The 19,402-nt window shown below is 46.6% G+C and overlaps 1 protein-coding gene across 1 annotated transcript in view; it reads right to left on the reverse strand.

Moving 5' to 3' along the window:
- Nucleotides 1-7,321, reverse strand: part of tex261 (testis expressed 261) — a 33,328-nt gene extending 26,007 nt beyond the window's left edge. The window contains exon 1 of the mRNA XM_072256797.1: nt 7,170-7,321. Within this exon, the coding sequence (XP_072112898.1) occupies nt 7,170-7,239 (70 nt within the window). The 5' untranslated portion in view covers nt 7,240-7,321. The remainder of the gene's footprint in view (nt 1-7,169) is intronic.
- Nucleotides 7,322-19,402: the final 12,081 nt, after the last annotated feature.

Below are 19,402 nucleotides of genomic sequence, written 5' to 3' on the forward strand. Positions count from 1 at the left end.
CTCCACAGCCGTCTATGGCATTGAATCCTACAGAATCAGCACCCTCTGCCTAAAGAAATACATTCTCATCTCTCTATTCCGAGGCAGTACCCTCTGATCCTAGACTTTCCCACTTTAGGGAGCACCCTCTCCACGTCCACTTCTTAGGCCTTTCAATTCTCAAAAGGTTTCAATGAGATGCTCCTTATTCTTTTAAACTCAGGTGGGCGAGTACAGGCCCACAGCACAAATCCTCCTCAAAAGTTAATCCTTTTGTTCCTGGAATCATTCTTACGAGCCTCCTCTGCACCCTCTCCAATGCCAGCACATACTTCCACATCATCATCATCATTATGTGCCATGTTGTATGATGTGGGCAATCAGTCTCATTCATGACCATGACTGTTCTTGGCAGATTTTTCCACAGAACTGGCTTACCACTGCCTTCTTCCGGGCAGTGTCCCAAGACAGGTGACCCCAGCCATTATCACTACTCTTCAGAGACTGTCTGCTGAGTGTCCAGGGCTTGTGATATGCACCAGCTGCTGATACGACCTGCTCCCTGCTCCCTGGGCTTCACATGACCCTGATCGGATGTGGGGTGGGGGGGGCGGTGGGAGAAGAGAAGGTAGTTGGGGGAGGATTAAAGGATTAAGCAGGTTCTACACCTTGCCCAAGGGTGGTTTGCAAGCTAGTGAAGGGAAGGGCTCCTTACAACTGCTGTGATAGAGACATATCTCAATACTTCCAGATAAGAATGCAAAACTGCTCACAATGCTCCAAGTGCAGTCTGACTGATGCTTTATAAATCATCAGCATTATGTCCTTGCTCTTACATTCTAGACCTCTTGAAATGAACCCTTACCTTCCTCACCACTGACTCAACCGGTAAGTCAACCTTTAAGGAATCCTGCACAAGGACTCCCAAGTCCCTTTGAATCTCTGATTTTTGAATTTTTTCCCGTTTAGAAAATAATTTATGCCTTTATTCCTTCAACCTGCCACTTCTTTGTCTATTCTCCCAATCTGTCTGCAGACTCCCTACTTCCTCAACACTATCTGCCCCTCATCTATTTTTGTATCATCGCAAACTTGGCCACAAAGCCATCAATCCCCTCATCCGAATCATTGACAAACAATGTGAAAAGAAACAATCCCAATACAGGCCCCTGTTGAGCTAGTCAACGGCCAACCAGCAAAGGCCCCCTTTATTCCCACTTTTTGCCTCCTGACGGTCAGGACAGGTCAAGCGTGGCACTTTATCAAAGGCCTTCTGAAAAACCAAGTAAACAACATCCACTGACTCTCCTGTCTATCCTGCATGTTATTTCCTGAAGGAATTCCAACAGATCTGTCGTCAGGTAACATTTCCCCTTCAAGAAACCATGCTGACTTTGGCCTATTTTATCATGCGCCTCCAAGTACGACAAAACCTCGTACTTAATAATGGACTCCAGCATCTTCCCAACCATTGAACTCAGGCTAACTTACTGGTAACTTCCTTTCTTCTGCCTCTCTCCCTTTTTGAGGAGTGAAGTTACATTTGCAATTTTTCAGTCCTCCGGAAACATTCCAGAATCTGGTGTTTCTTCTAAGGTCATTCCTAATGCATCCACAATCTCTTCAGCCACCTCTTTCAGACCACTAGGGTGTAATCCATCTGGTCCCGGTAACTAATCTACCTTCAGACTTCAGCGTCCCAAGCACCCTTGCCTTAGTACAACAATTACACCCACTTCTGCCCCCGACACTCTCAAATTTCTGGCCTACTGCTAGCGTCTTCCATGGTGAAGACTGACGCAAAGTACTTAAGTTCATCCACCATTTCCTTGAACGTCATCACTACCTCTCCAGTTTGAAAGAATATTTGGTATCCTTTATTTATATTATTGGTTAGCTTTTCTTTATATTTCATCTTTACTTTTGTCATGGTTTTTTTTAAGTTGTCTTCCATTCGTTTTTAAAACCTTCCCAATCCTCTAACTTCCCACTCATTTTTGCTACATTATGTGCCCTCTCCTTTCCTTTATGCTGTCTCTGACTTCCCTTGTTAGCCACAGTTGCCTCTTCCTCCATTTAGGACATGTCATCTTTGGGATGTACCTATCTTGCACCTTCCGAACTGCCCCCAGATGGCTGCTCTGCCATCGACACTGCTAGTGAAGTAACCCCTTCCCATCAACTTTGGCCAGCAACTCTCTCATGCCTCTGTAATTCCCTTTACCCCACTGTAATACTGATACATCTTACTTTAACTTTTCCCTATCAAACTGCAGGGTGAATTCTATCATATTATGGATCTCTGCCTCCTAAGGGTTCCTCTACTTTAAGCTCCCTAATCAAATCTGGTTCATTACACAACACCCAATCCAGAATTGCCTTTCCCCCAGTGAGCTCAACCACAAGCTGCTCTAAAAGGTTAGGATGATAGAAAAATGAAGGGAATATGTGGGATCTCAGACTGGTTTAAAAGGCCAGTACAACACTGCGGATCTAGGGCCTGTACTGTTCTGTAATATTCTATGTTTGGCATGGACGAGATAGGCCAAAGGCCCTGTACTGTGCTGTAATATTCTAGGACACAATTCCCTGTTGGGAATTGTCCCTGCTCGCTCCAGTCCCCATTGGATTCATTAGTGAGTCCTCTGCATTTATTTCCTCATGACCACACCCACAAGCGGAAAATTTTGTGTCATCTCTCCCTTATCACGACCTCAAACATCTCTGCTGTCTTTCTCTCAGACTATCTGACAGACAAAGATTTATAGTCAGTTTGGAAATGATTTCAGTAAATCCACTGTCCTTTCTCCTCAAGCCCTCACACACAGAGAGTCAGAGTCATACAGCACAAAAACACGCCCTTCTGCCCAACTGCTCCATGCTAAACATGATTCTCATCCAAGCTAGTCCCATTTCTCAGTGATACACCAATAGTCCACAAACTATTCCCAGTATCTTTTAAATGTGTTATCGTATCTGCCTCTACCACTTCCTCTGGTAATTCACTCCATATATCCATCAACTTCTGGGTGAAAAAACTGCCTCTCAGATTCCAAGCAAATCTCTCTCTCCTACAAAAGGTAGTGGATTCGGCCCAGCGTATCACAGGAAAACCCCTCCCAACTCATTGAGCACACTTACACGAAACATTACCGTAGAAAAGCAGCATCCATCAAAGATCCTCACCACCCAGGCCATGCTCTTTTCTCACTGCTGCCATCAGGTAGAAGGTACAGGAGCCTCAGGACTCACACCACCAGGTTCAAGAACAGTTACTACCCCTCAACCATCCAGCTCTTGAACAAAAGGGGATAGCTAAACTCATTTACGAATTCTTTTGTATTTTTATTTCATGCTCATTATTTGTATTTACAGTTTGTTGTCCATTGATCCTGATTATAGTTACTGTTCTACAGATTTGCTGAGTATGACCACAGAAAAAGAATCTCAGAGTTGTGTGTGGTGACACGTATGAACTCTGATAATAAATTTGACGTTGAACTTTGAAAGCTGTGCCTATTGTTTTGAATTTCCTGGCCCTGGGACAAAGACTGTGCATTCGCCCTAACTATGCTCCTCATGAATTTATTTACTGAGTTACTTAGAGATACAGTGTAGTCCTGCCCACCAATTTACTCCTAGCCCAATCACAGAGTGTATTGGAGTGCAAGGCTTCATGGTCATGGTAGTCTTTCCTGGGGTAAAGTGTCCCGGGATTTGACTGCTACTTTTGTCCCTTATTTGCGAGTGAGAAAGTTGGCAACTCTAACTGTAAAAGACATGTTGAGGTGAGTTTAACCCTACTTGAAACCCCCCCCCGTCGGCCGGTCCAGATGAATATTGTCAATATTAAACCAGTCTGCAGTGCAAAAAAGGTTGGGGACCCCTGGTATAGGGTGTCCAGGGAGGGGTAGCACCTCTGCTGGCAGGCTCGTCATGATCGGCCCAGAGGCAGCTCATTCACCTTTGGTCCCTACCGGACACCCAGCTCCCACCTGCGGCTCCAAGTGTTTGCATGCGACAGCGGCCACACCCTGGTACACCACTTCGACAGGCGGGCTAAACTCGGTGAGGGTCGCTGGGAGCCTCCGACCGCAGTGAGATAAGGATATCCCTAGCCGAGCATGCAAAGCCAGTTCTGACAGACTGGGTGGATGAGATCAGTCAAGCAGCCAGTGCTGCAACGCTCTGTGGAGAGCGAAGGGCACGACAAGGCACAGAAGGCATCACGGCTATCCACTGCAGCCGAGGAGGTCTACAGTCCTGATGACTTTTTTATACCATTGCAGCAAGATTTTTGAGGCCGAGAGAGTGGAACTGTCTCAGTGCAACGGCTTTTTCACTGTAAAATTCCTCCCACTCAGGTCACATCATCAGGGGAACCAACACATATACAATCACGGCACAATTCAAAATGACTAACCAGTACGTCTTTAGACTTTGGGAGGAAACCAGAGCACCCTGAGGAAATCCAGGCATTCCACAGGAGGACAGACAAACTCCTTAGAGAAGACATCGGGATTGAAACTCAGAACTCTGACGCCCCGAGCTGTAACAGTCTCATGCTAACCAGTAATCTGTGGTGTGAAAGGCCACGACTCGGTCTCCTACACTCCAGTGAATAAAGTCCCAGCCTGTCCAACCTCTCCCTGTAACACAGGCCTCGAGTCCTGGCAGCGTCCTTGCAAATCTTCTTTGCAATCTCCCTGGTGTAATGATATCTTTGTTATAAGCTACAACCAAAGCTGAGCATGGTCCTCCAAGTGCAGCCTCACTAACATCATGTACAACTGTGACATCTTCCTACCGTACACAATGCCCTGGCCAATGGAGACACATCACTTTCAGCATTCATGTACTTGTACTCCAAGCTCCATCTGTTCTACATGACACCCTCTTCTGGGACCTCACAACAGACAACCCATGTTTGGCCACATCCCTCTAAACCTTTCAAATGTACCTCATCATGTACCTTTCAAATGTTGTTAACGTACCTGCCTTAACCACTTCCTCTGGCAGCTCATTCCATTATCAGCACCCTATCAGCCAGGGATTCCCAACCTGGGGCCCACAGACCCCTTCAGTTAACTGTAGGGGTCCGTGGCATAAAGAGGGTTGTGAACCCCTGCTCTAGGTGAAGAAGTTGCCCCTCGGTTCCTGCCAGAGGAGGCGATCAAGTCAGATTTATTCCAGACATTTAGACAGGTAATCACTATGATCCCTCTATTTCATGTTCTCAATATTTATTATATTTTCTCTTTTGTATTTGCATATTTGGTGTTCGTTCTCCTGTTGGGTGTGGTCCTTCACAGATTCTATTATGTTCCTTGGATTTACTATGAACCCCCACAAGAAAATGGATGTCAGGGTTGTACATCGATAATAAACTCACTTTGAAAATTTAGATAGGCAAACGGCCTGATCGACGGGCCCTTTAGACAGGAGGATGAATAGGCAAGGTTTAGGATATGGACCTAATGTAGACAAATGGGATTAATGTGGATGGGGAAATGGTCTACATGGATGAGTTGGGCAAAAGGGCCTTTTCCTGTGCTTATGATCCCGAGACTTAATGAAATACAGATTGATGGTGACAAGCCTGTGACCATATAAAGCACATGGACACCAGCTCAGGGATGCGCTGTACTTTTCAATATCCTTCCTTCTTTTTCCAGCCTGTGCCAATCCCACAGTGCTGACCTCTTCCCACAGTCCTGTTATAATTGTTCTAGTCACATGCACAGGATATAGCATAAAGCTTGTCTTGCATACAGATCAAATCAGTGCATTTACCTAGAACAAGGTAAAACAATAACAAGGCAGAAAAGGTATTAAAATTAAATGTTGGCTGTTCATCGCCTGGCTCAATGAGTTATTCCAGCATTTTGTGTGCATTGCTCAAGATTTTCAGCATCTACAGAATCTCGTGTGTCTACTGAACAGCTCTTAAAATCCGCTGTCATATCCACCACTAGTCCGGACAACCCATTCCGTAACCTATCAATGTGCAACGAACCTATCCTCCACATGCCCTTTAAACTCTCTCCATCATAAATACAAGCCCTCGGGCGCATTTAATACATTTTTACCCTTGGAAAGAGACTCTAAGTCTGCCCTACCTATGTCTCACCTAATCTTAAAAATTTCCATCAGCTCTCCACTCAGCACCCCGCACCCCAGAGTGAACAACCCAAGTTTGTTCAACCTCTCCCAGTCTCTCCATCAAGGGTAAAACAGATTTTGAAAAATGTTAAGTAGAACAGATAAAGGAAAACCAAGTGACACAGGGGATTTTTATAACTAACAAGTACAGTACTGGAAAAGTGTTGTAGTTAGGAACTTCCCTTACACATTCTAATGCCACCCTCTTGTTACTACCATCAGGGAGGAGGTACAGGAGCCTGAAGACACACAGTCAACACTTTGGGAATAACTTCTTCCCCTTCGCCTTCAAATTTCTAAATGGACAATGAACCCATGAACAGTGCCTCTCTATTCCATTATAGGCACTAATTATGTACTTAACCAATTTACAACAATTTTATGACTTTGCTGTAGCTAAGCAACTAATATCACTTCATAAAAAGCAGTGATAACCTGTTTCTAAGCAAGTGATAAGGTGAAAGCCGTGACTGGGAGACCTCCTCCCCATCACAGGCTTGCTCTTGGTCCAGTGGTCACACAGGAGGACGGGAGGAAGGCCCCCGCCGCAGCCTTTCTAAGGTGGGTCACCCTCACCCATCGTTGCCCGGGACCATCCAAAATTAGCGCCCCACCTCTGATTGGCTGCGATATACAGCAGGCCGCTAGTACAACGCTCTGATTGGCTGCCTACCGACCAATACGGAGCAACCGCTTGCACTCGCAGTTCCTGCCAAATCAGGGTACTTTGATTGGCCCGAGCCGCTTCGCCTTCAGGTCAGGAGCCGCTCAATTGGTCAGAAGACTAAGGGCAAGGAAGTTCCGCACTGTGATTGGCTTAGGTGTATCTGTCTACGTTGCCCTCGCCATCCCCGCCCTGCTACGCCAGGCGGAGGTAAAAGGATCCCTGGCCCCCCGATTGAGGCGGGCATCGGACAATCCGCTTTGCGCCTGAGCACCAGCCTCCGGCCGCGTACAGGGAGAGCGGGGCAGGGAGGGCCACGGGTCGCGGATCTCGGAGGTACCGCCGCCCCGACGCGGTCACTCACCGATTCCCAGTGTCACGAAGGCCACCTGCAGCAGCAGCGAGAGCCAGCTGAGGAGGTAGAGGAACCACATCGCGCCGCCAAGACCCAGCGCCTCACACGGCGCAAATAAGCACCGACAGCTGGTCGGGAAAGAGCGTAGAGGGGCGGGGCAACCGGCCGTGCCAACTTCCGGCAGTAGCGCCACCCATTGGTGGGGAGGTAAACCGGCGAGGCGGGCGTCCGCCTACAGCGCCGCTGTCAGGCAGGTAGGGGAAACAGGCGGGGGCACCCTCCGGAAACCGCGCCACCCACCGGCAGGGAAGGAGAGCGCCGCAGCGAACCTCCGGCCACAGCGTCACCTATCGGTGGGGAGCGGGGAAAATGAGAACACGAGTTCCGGAGTGAGTCCCATACGGTTGTGGGAACAGTTCAGTGTTGGGGTGAGTGAAGTTATCCCCTCTGGTTCCAGAGCTTGAAGATTGAGGGGTAATGATGGTTGGTGATGAAGCATTTCAGCTCCTGTTCTAGAGATGGCTTGGAACCACTCCAGTTTACCTAGCAGAGCAACGGGTCCACAGCAGATGCCATCACGTTGGCCCTTCACTCAACATCTGGGCAGCAGAGCTCAGTACATCAGGATGTTCTTTATTGTTTACAGCTTTGCACCCAATACCATCATCCCCTCAAAACCTGGCCTCAGAACCTCCTTGTGCCATTGGATCCTGGATTTCCTCACTTTCCGACCCCAGTCAGTTCAGATCTCCATCAGCACAGCTGCACCACAAGGCTGTGTGCTTAGCCCCCTACTCTTCTTGCTTCACACCTATGACTGTGTGGCTAAGCACAGCTCCATATACAAGTTTGAGGGTACAGAGAAGATTCACTAGAATGATTCCGGAAATGAGAGGGTTAACATATGAGGAATGTTTGTCCGCTCTTGGACTGTATTCCTTGGAGCTTAGAAGAATGAGGGGAGACTTTATAGAAACATTTCGAATGTTGAAAGGCATGGACAGAGTGGATGTGGCAAAGTTGTTTCCCATGATGGGGGAGTCTAGTATGAGAGGGCATGACTTAAGGATTGAAGGGCGCCCATTCAGAACAGAAATGCAAAGAAATTTTTTTAGCCAGGGGGTGGTGAATCTATGGAATTTGTTGCCACGGGCAGCAGTGGAGGCCAAGTCATTGGGTGTATTTAAGGCAGAGATTGATAGGTATCTGAGTAGCCAGGGCATCAAAGGTTATGGTGAAAAGGCAGGGGAGTGGGACTAAATGGGAGAATGGATCAGCTCTTGATAAAATGGCAGAGCAGACTCGATGGGCCGAATGGCCGACTTCTGCTCCTTTGTCTTATGGTCTTAAGTTTGCTGATGACACCACTGTTGTGGACTGTCTCAGAGATAGTCATGAATCAGCATACGGGGAAGGTTGAACTTTGGCTGAGTGGTGTCATAACAATAGTCTCTCACTCAAAGTCATTATAGACTTCGGGAGAGGGGAATCAGAGGTCTGTCAGTCAGTCCTCAGTTGGCAGATCAGAGGTGGAAAGGGTTAGCAGCTTTAAATTCCTGGGTGTTACTATTTCAGAGGACTTGTCCTGGACCCAAATTGTAAGTGAAATTACAAGGAAAGCACAGCAACACCTCTACTTCCTTAGGAGTCTGCAGAGATACAGCATGACATCTAAAACTTTGACCAACTTCTATAGATGTGTAGTGGAGTGTGTGTTAACTGACTGCATCACAGCCTCATATGGAAACATCAATGTCTTTGAATATAAAATCATACAAAAGGTAGTGGACTTGGCCCAGTACATCATGGTAAAAGTCCCCCCCAGCCATGAGGCATATCTACATGAAACACTGCTGTAGGAAAGGAGCATCGCATCAGTCAACAAAGATCTCCATCACTTTTCTCTTTCTTGCCATCAGGTAGAAGGTACAGGAGCCTCAGGACTCACACCATCAGATTCAAGAACAGTTACTACCCCTCAACCATCCGGCTCTCGAAGAAAAGGGGATAACTACACTCACTTGCCCCATCCTTGAAATGTTCCCACAACCAATGATCTCACTTTAAGGACTCTTTCTCTCATTGCTGCATGCTCTCATTACTTATTGCTATTTATTTCTATCTGCAGTTGCACAGTTTGCTGTCTTCTGCACTCTGGTTGATCTTTCATTGATCGTGTTATAGTCACTATTCTATGGGTTTGCTGAGTATGCCCACAGGAAAATGAATCTCAGGGTTGTATATGGTGACATTCTATATGGTGTACTGTTCCTGAACCCGGTGGTGCATGTCCTGAGGCTCCCATGCCATAGGTTGTGGGAACATTTCAGTAATGGGGCAAGTAAAGTTGTGTCAAGTTGTTCCCTTTGGTTCAGGAGGCTGGTGGTTAAGGAGTAATAACTGTTCCTGAATCTGGTGGTGTGACTCCTGAGGCTCCTGTACCTCCCTCCTGATGGCAGCAGTGAGAAAAAGCATGTCCTGGGTGGTGCGGGTCCTTAATGATGGATGCTGCTTTCCTGTGACAACGTTCTGTGTAGATGTGCTCAATGGTGGGGAGGGCTTTACCTGTGACGGGCTGGGCCGTATCCATTACTTTATGTAGGATTTTCTGTTCAAGGGGTTTCCATACGAGGCTCTGATGCAAGAAGAACAAATTAGACACTACCAATACTACTACGGTGCTATAAAACTGTGCGTTAGTTCCTAATAGTTATCAGCAGAGGAATTCATCGAGTGTATGCAATGAACAAAATCAGCACAGACACACCCAGTGCAGATAATAGACTGGCTTCAGATCATGTTTTCTCCAAATTTCATTTTCATTATAAAATTCAAGATTCTTCATAGCTTTTAACTTTCTGAGTTAGTGAAATTGTTTCATTTTCGCTCCTGGCTGTTACTGGGTTCTCGAAGCTGAATGCTGGAAACCGCAGTGAGGTAAAGAGTTCTGAATTGTCTTACTGCTTACTACTCACCAACTGCCAGTGAGAAAATAACTGCTTTTTGAGCACCAACACACGAGAACTATTTCAAAACTGTTCGCTCTGAGCAGGGAGGAGTGTCGAATGGGCGCACAGGCGCATGTGACTGACAATGTTCAGCTCCAGTCTCCAGTCCCAATTAAGCAGCTCAGTGTCCCAAATAAACAAAGGAAATCCTGGCTATTTTCTAGACTAGTTTTTGCTCTTCAAGAGTTGTCCCAAATAAATGGCTGCTCCAGTTAACTGATGGACAAATTAACCAGAATCCACTGTATTTAATTGTGATATGTTTACCATGTATTACATGTATATTATATAACTATAAAAATATTATCTATTATATTAAAATACTTGTGTATTGCTTGACAAACAAAAGAAAATCTACAGGTGCTGGAAATCCGAGTGTGGAAGGCAGTGTTATTGGGTGGTGGTGATGTGGGAAATAGAGGAGAGAGACAGTGTTATTGGGTGGTGGTGATGTGGGAAAAAGAGGAGAGAGACAGTGTTATTGGGTGGTGGTGATGTGGGGAATAGAGGAGAGAGACAGTGTTATTGGTGTGTGGTGATCAGAGGAATAGGAGAGAGACAGTGTTATTGGTGTGTGGTGATGTGGGGAATAGGGGAGAGAGACAGTGTTATTGGTGTGTGGTGATGTGGGGAATAGAGGAGACAGACAGTGTTACTGGTGTGTGGTGATGTGGGGAATAGGAGAGAGACAGTGTTATTGGTGTGTGGTGATGTGGGAAATAGAGGAGAAAGACAGTGTTATTGGTGTGTGGTGATGTGGGGAATAGAGGAGAGAGACAGTGTTATTGGTGTGTGGTGATGTGGGGAATGGGAGAGAGACAGTGTTATTGGGTGGTGGTGATATGGGGAATAGAGGAGAGAGACAGTGTTATTGGTGTGTGGTGATGTGCAGAATAGGAGAGAGACAGTGTTATTGGGTGGTGGTGATGTGGGGAATACAGGAGAGAGACAGTGTTATTGGTGTGTGGTGATGTGGGAAATAGAGGAGAGAGACAGTGTTATTGGGTGGTGGTGATGTGGGGAATAGAGGAGAGAGACAGTGTTATCGGTGTGTGGTGATCAGGGGAATAGGAGAGAGACAGTGTTATTGGTGTGTGGTGATGTGGGGAATAGAGGAGAGAGACAGTGTTATTGGTTTGTGGTGATGTGGGGAACAGAGGAGAGAGACAGTGTTATTTGTGTGTGGTGATGTGGGGGATAGAGGAGAAAGACAGTGTTATTGGGTGGTGGTGATGTGGGGAATAAAGGAGAGAGACAGTGTTATTGGTGTGTGGTGATGTGGGGAATAGAGGAGAGAGACAGTGTTATTGGTGTGTGGTGATGTGGGGAATAGAGGAGAGAGACAGTGTTATTGGTGTGTGGTGATGTGGGGAATAAAGGAGAGAGACAGTGTTATTGGTGTGTGGTGATGTGGGGAATAGGAGAGAGACAGTGTTATTGGTGTGTGGTGATGTGGGGAATAAAGGAGAGAGACAGTGTTATTGGTGTGTGGTGATGTGGGGAATAGAGGAGAGAGACAGTGTTATTGGTGTGTGGTGATGTGGGGAATAGAGGAGAGAGACTGTTATTGGTGTGTGGTGATGTGGGGAATAGGAGAGAGACAGTGTTATTGGTGTGTGGTGATGTGGGGAATAGAGGAGAGAGACAGTGTTATTGGTATGTGGTGATGTGGGAAATAGGAGAGAGACAGTGTTATTGGTGTGTGGTGATGTGGGAAGTAGGAGAGAGGCAGTGGCAGAGGTGTGTGGGGGGGGAGGCCTTTCACCCCACAGTGCCCATCCCGACCCTGATCCCTTCACATTGACCACTGGCAGAGTGGGGAGGGGGAGGGGTGAGAGATGGTGACCGAGGGGAGGGAGAGAAAGATGGAAGGGACATGCGCTGGAAGTTGGTGGGAAAGAGGGAGGAGACTGTGAGGGGGGAACTGAGAGGACAGGGGTGGTGTGGATCTGCCTCCAGCTTGGCAGATCCCCCGCGAGGTGTGGTGACCCGACGCTGATCCACACTGACAGCACCACAGGTCCGATCGCCCGCCGAGGCTGCAATCCCTCACCACCAGACCGTCTGGTTGATTATCAGAACAGCACAGTACTAGACCTTCGACCCACAATGTTTTCACCACTCAGATTAACCTAACCCTTCCCTCCCACATAACTCTCCAGTTTTCTATTGTCTGTGTACCAATCTCTTCAATGCCCCCAATGTATCTTCCTCTACCGCCACCCCCGGCAGGGTATTCCACACACCCACCACTCTCTGTAAAAATCCTACCTCTGACATCCCCCCTATACTCTCCTTCGATCACCTTAACATTATGAACCCTTGTATTAGGCACTTTCACCCTGGGGAAAAGTCTCTGGCATCCACTCTATACAATTGTACACCTCTATAAAGTCACCTCTCACACTCCTTCACTCCAAAGAGAAAAGCCCCGGCTCAGTCAGCCTCTCCTCGATGAGTGCTACACTAATGCAAGGAGACAGGTGGCAGTGAGAGAGGGTGATATCAGCACAAGTTGTCCGTGCTGTGAACCGTGGTTAAACACTGAGCAAATTCACAGCTACACGGATACCAGGCTCAGTCTGCGGGTAGGTCAGGTCAGTCTGTGTGGGTCAAGTCAGTCTGTGTGTGAGTCAGGTCAGTCTGGGTGGGTCAGGTCAGTCTGTGTGTGGGTCTGGTCAGTCTGTGTGGGTCAGATCAGTCTGCGTGGGTCAGATCAGTCTGCGTGGGTCAGGATGGGTCAGGTCAGTCAGTCTACTTGGAGCAGTTTCAGACCCCTTATCTAACAAAGGATGTGCTGGCATTTGAGAAGGTCCACAAGAATCTGGAAATGTAAGGGTTAACATGTGAGGAGTGTTTGGCGGCTCTTAGCCTGTACTCACTGGAGTTTCGCTTGTGAAGTTTGAGGTTAAAATGCTGCCAAAGGTGCATCTACTAAATACTGACTTGAAGGGGATGAGTAATTATGCTTATTTTGTGCTTAACAATTGTATAAATTTAGACCAATTTGGAGAAATTTGTTTTCACTTTGACAAGAAAGAGTCTTTTCTGTTGATCAGTGTCAAAAAAAAAGCCAAACTAAATCCACTGTGATTTGATGTAGAACAATAAAACGTGGGGGTGTGGATGCTTTTCATCGGCACTGTACCTACTCTGGCCGCCCTGTTATAGGAAAGACGTCACTCCTCCACAAAGATCATTTACCAGGATCTGAGGGACTGAGACGAGGGAGAGTTTGGGCGAATGTTAAAGGTGAGAGGTGAAAATGATTTATTAGGGACCTGAGGGGCAACCTTTTCACCCAGGAATGAGTGCCAGAGGAAGTGGTTGAGGTGGGTGCATTTGGATAAGTAGAAGAATAGGAAATGTTTCGAGAGATACAGACCAAATGCAGGCAAACGAGACTGGCTTGGATAGGAATCTGGGCCGGCATGAACCAGTTGGGCCAAAGGGCCTGTTCTCATGCAATAAGACTCTCTGATAGGTTGGAGTGGATCACAGGCCTGAGGCCTGACGAAGGGCCTCGACCTGAAATGGCGACTGTCCATTTCCCTCCACAGATGCTGCCCACTCTGCTGGGTTCCTCCAGCATTTTGTGTGTGTGTTGCTCTGGATTTCCAGCATCTGCAGAATCCCTTGTGTTTTTGGTACGGCAACTGCTCTGCCCACGACCAAAAGGAACTGCAGGGAGTTGTGGTCACAGCTCAGTGCATCACAGAAACCAGCCTCCCCTCCACGGGCTCTGGCTACACTTCCTGCTGCCTCGGTAAGGCAGCCAGCGTCGTCACAGACCCCACCCACCCCGGACATTCCCTCTTCTCCCTTCTCCCTCATCGGGAAGCAGATACAGAAAGCACGTACCACCAGGCTCGGGAACAACTTCAGCACTACTCCAAGAGTGTGTGACGGAACAAGGTAAGGGGTTAGAGAGGCTGAGAAGCCTCCTTTCGTTCCGGTGTGACGGGACAGTCACGAGCCAGAGTGCCCTCTGCGCCCTCAGATTCCGATCCTTGTACTCTGCGCTTCCTGTTAGCTTTATTTGTCACCTGTATATTGAAACATCGAAACATACAGTGAAACCTGTCGTCAACCATCAACCAACACAGTCCAAGGATGAGCTGGGGGCAGTCTGCAATTGTCTGGCACCAACATCGCAGGGCCACAACTCACAGGCACTAACCTCTACGTCTTCAGAATGTGAGAGGAAACCAGAGCACCCGGAGGAAACCGAGTCACGGGAAGAATGTACTAACTCGGTCCCGACAGCGGCAGGAATTAACCTGGAACGGTGACCTCCGGCACTGTAAAGGCATTGCGCTAACTGCCATCCTAACTACGGTGCCGTCTGCGATGGGTGGCTTGGGGAGTCGAAGGAGAATGAAACAGCTCCCACACTGAGACAGATCTGCGCGGTTACTGCAGCCAGTGCACACCATCAATATTTAACGGCAGACCTGGCAGTGACCCCGGCACCTGCCATTCACTTGTCAGCTAGAGACAGCGTCTGGCTGGGCTGTTCAGTGAGAGACTGCCAGGGGCATGAAGCACAAATTTAATGGATCACTTCCTCCAACTCGGGTGGGGAAGGGCGCGGTGGAACCGTCTGCAATCTCAGCAATGTCACCCACCCACCCAAATACAGGGGTTCCGGGGTTTCACTGCGTTTCACTGGGTTCGGCTGGTCCCTCCCTCGGTGCTGCCCCCTGGTGTTCGCTCAGGGGAAGGCAAGCTGGATTGTGTCCATCTGTTGTGCGTTTGCATGAGACGGGGAACTTGTTCGTGGCTCCGGGACACATCCATACAGGACATGACACTCAGGGACTTCGGCTAGATTACTTCTTGATTTTTTTTTAACTGCACATTGTTCTGCAATCATAATTATACGTGCTTTATGTGCTGTGTGCGACTATTGGTTCTGTGTTTCACACCCTGACCCCAAAGGACTGTTGTTTTGTTTGGCTGTATACACGGGTATGGTTAAATGACAAGAAACTTGAATTAAGTTGAACTTTATATATAGAATATAACAGATCCTAGGAGTGGGTTACAGGCTGGGATCTAATACAGGGGTTCAGGGGTTTATATATAGAATATAACAGATCCCTGTGAGTGGGTTACATGCTGGGATCTAATGCAAGGGTTCAGAAGTTTATATAATGAAAATAACACATCTCTGTGAATGGGTTACAAGCTGGGATCTAATCCAGAGTTTCGGGGTTTATATATAGAAAATAACACTTCCCTGTGAGTGGGTTACAGGCTGGGGTCTAATCCAGGGGTTTGGGGTTTATATATAGGATATAACAGATCCCTGTGAATGGGTTACAAGCTGGGATCTAATACAGGGGTTCGGGGTTTATCTATAGAATGTAACAGATCCCTGTGAGTGGGTTACAGGTTGGGGTCTAATCCAGGGGTTTGGGGTTTATATATAGGATATAACAGATCCCTGTGAATGGGTTACAAGCTGGGATCTAATCCAGGGGTTCGGGGTTTATATATAGAATATTACAGATCCCTGTGAGTGGGTTACATGCTGGGATCTAATACAGGGGTTTGGGGGTTTAAACCATTAGACCATAAGCTATAGGAGCAGATTTAGGCCATTTAACCCATTGAGTCTGCTCCAACATGTCTGATCCATTTTTCTCTCAGCCCCAATCTCCTGCCTTCTCCCCGTATCCCTTCATGCCCTGAACCATCAAGGATCTATCAAACTCTGCCTTAAGTATCATCATCATCAGGTGCCATGCCCAGTTTGAGCTTTGACTGCCATGGCCCACACCCTCCTGTTTTGGGTCAAGTGGATCAGTTCATTGGTATTCATTTCCAGTTCTCTGGCTGCTGTCTCCATCATCATTTGTCTTTGCCTTCCTCTTGCGTTCTTCCCTCCAATCTTTCCCATAATTACCGTGCATTCTAACTCCTCTTTCCTAATCACATGTCCAATGAAGTTACGTTGCCTTTTCATGATCTCATACATTATTTCTCTTTTTGTGCTTGCTCTGTTCGTGACATCCTCGTTAGATATTCGTTTCATCCATGATATTCTTTGCATCCTCCTCAAAAACCACATCTCTGCTGCTTCAATTCGTTTCCTCATATTACCAGATATCATCCAACATTCTGAGCCATATTTCATAACTGAATAAACGAAACGTTCAGTACTCTGAGGCAGGTTGTCATGCCTGGTTTAGTGTTAGTCAGTATACTCTTCATTCTCGTAAAGGTGTCTTTTGCCATCCCTATTCTTCTTTTGATGTTCATGTAGTACCTGCCATCTGATGTCACCCAGCTTCCTAAGTAGCAAAAGTTCTGTACTTGTTTTATGTCTTCCCCGTTTATTCTCAGCCTACAGATGGGATTCTCCTTCTTTTTGGATATCACCATACATTCTGTCTTTTTGCAATTGATAGATAGTCCCATTTTTGCACTTTCTTCAACAACTATATCAATTAAGTTTTGTAGTTCTTCCTCCGTACTTGCAATTAACACAGTGTCATCCGCATATCTAAAATTATTGATGTTTTCACCGCCAACTTTGATTCCTAAAATGTCTCTTATTTTTTGTAATATTGTTTCACTGTATACATTAAACAAATCAGAGGAGAAAACACACCCTTGTCTAACGCCTCTCTTGATTTTCGTAAACTGACTCACTTCTCCATCTATTCTTACAGTGGCAATTTCTTCCCAGTACAGATTTCTGATTAGGCGGAGGTCTTCCAAATCTAGATCTAGAATTTCCTGTAATATTTCAAATAACTTATTGTGGTTCACTTTATCAAATGCTTTTGTGCAGTCGATTAAACGAACAAACAAATTTTTTTGCACTTGAATAGCTCATTCTGATAGTATCCTTAACATCAATATTGTGTTTCTTGTACCTGTGTCTTTCACAAAACCACATTGTTCTTTGCCTATTTCAGCTTGTATCTTACTTTTAGCTAATTCCCATGATGTTAGTCTTTAGTCTTTCCATTTCATTTATCACATTGTCCAATCTTCCTGCTTGATATCGGGTCCTTACATTCCAAGTGGCAATGATTTCCTTTTGTGTTACTTGAATTTTATGAGCAGTAGTTTGATGACAGTCAGGGATCCCCTGCTGACCAGAACTAACCCTACCGAGCGAAGCATCTTCAGAATTGTCTTGAAGATCCTCTTGACGCTGTTGTTGTGTGATGTATTTTGTGAATTTGACCATGGTTTTCTTAGCAAGTAGATTCTAGGAAACCTAGTATCTCACAACGGTGGTTTGCTATTGCCTACCGTTGGGCGAACTAAAGAAATCGCCATTTCTCTTCCCAAATGTTCATCCACCTTTACTATAGCCATTGACATTTGAGGTTCTAGCTCATCCGCCTTCTCCATCATAAGTTTAGTTACTGAACCTGCTGGATCTGCCGTTGGCCTTCGCTCGTATCCTGAGCAGGAACCCATGCAGGTGCTACCGTTCCGGGTCAGAGTGGCCCTGGGAGCAATGAATGACTAAGGGGTAACTCCACTTTCCCCAAAGCTCTGAAAGTCCCCAATCAGAGCCTCATCACTGGTTGCAGTTTAGAGTTATACCCAGGACCAGCCTTAAATATACCTAATAAACTGGCCTCCACAGCTGCCTGTGGCAAAGAATCCCACAGATTCACCCACTCTCTGGCTAAAGAAATTCCTCCTCATCTCCATTCTAAAAGGACGCCCCTCTACTCTGAGGCTGTGTCCTCTGGTCTTAGACTCTCCCACCATAGGAAACATCCTCTCCACATCCACTCTATCAAGGCCTTTCACCATTCGATAGGTTTCAATTAGGTCACCCCTCATACTTTGATTTTTTAGTGAATACAGGCCCAGATCCTTCAAACACTCTTCATATGACAGTCCATTCAATCTTGGAATCATTTTTGTGAACCTCCTTAAAACTCTCCAGTTTCAGCACATTCTTTCTAAGATGGGGCCCAAAACTGCTCACAATACTCCAAGTGAGGCCTCACCAGTGCTTTATAAAGTCTCAACAGTATATCCTTCCTTTTATATTCTAGTCTTCTCAAAATGAATGCTAACAATGCATTCCCCTTCCTCACCACAGACTGAAACTGCAAAGTAACCTTTCAGGAGTCCTGCACAAGGACTCCCAAGTCCCTTTGAACCTCAGCATTTTGTATTATCTCTCCATTCAGAAAATAGTCACCCGTGGGGATAGAAGGGTGGGTTGGTAAGTTTGCAGACGACACAAAGGTTGGTGGTGTTGTAGATAGTGTAGAGGATTGTCAAAGATTGCAGAGAGACATTGATAGGATGCAGAAGTGGGCTGAGAAGTGGCAGATGGAGTTCAACCCGGAGAAGTGTGAGGTGGTACACTTTGGAAGGACAAACTCCAAGGCAGAGTACAAAGTAAATGGCAGGATACTTGGTAGTGTGGAGGAGCAGAGGGATCTCGGGGTACATGTCCACAGATCCCTGAAAGTTGCCTCACAGGTGGATAGGGTAGTTAAGAAAGCTTATGTGGTGTTAGCTTTCATAAGTCGAGGGATAGAGTTTAAGAGTCGCAATGTAATGATGCAGCTCTATAAAACTCTGTTTAGGCCACACTTGGAGTACTGTGTCCAGCTCTGGTCACCTCACTATAGGAAGGATGTGGAAGCATTGGAAAGGGTACCGAGGAGATTTACCAGGATGCTGCCTGGTTTAGAAAGTATGCATTATGATCAGAGATTAAGGGAGCTAGGGCTTTACTCATTGGAGAGAAGGAGGATGAGAGGAGACATGATAGAGGTGTACAAGATAATAAGAGGAATGGTTAGAGTGGATAGTCAGCGCCTCTTCGCCAGGGCACCACTGCTCAGTACAAGAGGACATGGCTTTAAGGTAAGGGGCGGGAAGTTCAAGGGGGATATTAGAGGAAGGTTTTTTACTCAGAGAGTGGTTGGTGCGTGGAATGCACTGCCTGAGTCAGTGGTGGAGGCAGGTACACTAGTGAAGTTTAAGAGACTACCAGACAGGTATATGGAGGAATCTAAGGTGGGGGCTTATATGGGAGGCAGGGTTTGAGGGTCGGCACAACATTGTGCGCCGAAGGGCCTGTACTGTGCTGTACTATTCTATGTTTCATTTCTTCTACCAAAGAACATAACCATACGCTTCCTGACACTGTATTCCATCGGCCTGACTATGGCCTATTTTATCATGCGTCCCCAAGTACCCTGAGGCCTCATCCTTAACAATCGAGTTCAACATCTT

The sequence above is a fragment of the Mobula birostris genome, chromosome 4, assembly GCF_030028105.1.
Source record: "Mobula birostris isolate sMobBir1 chromosome 4, sMobBir1.hap1, whole genome shotgun sequence".
Taxonomy (NCBI): domain Eukaryota; kingdom Metazoa; phylum Chordata; class Chondrichthyes; order Myliobatiformes; family Myliobatidae; genus Mobula; species Mobula birostris.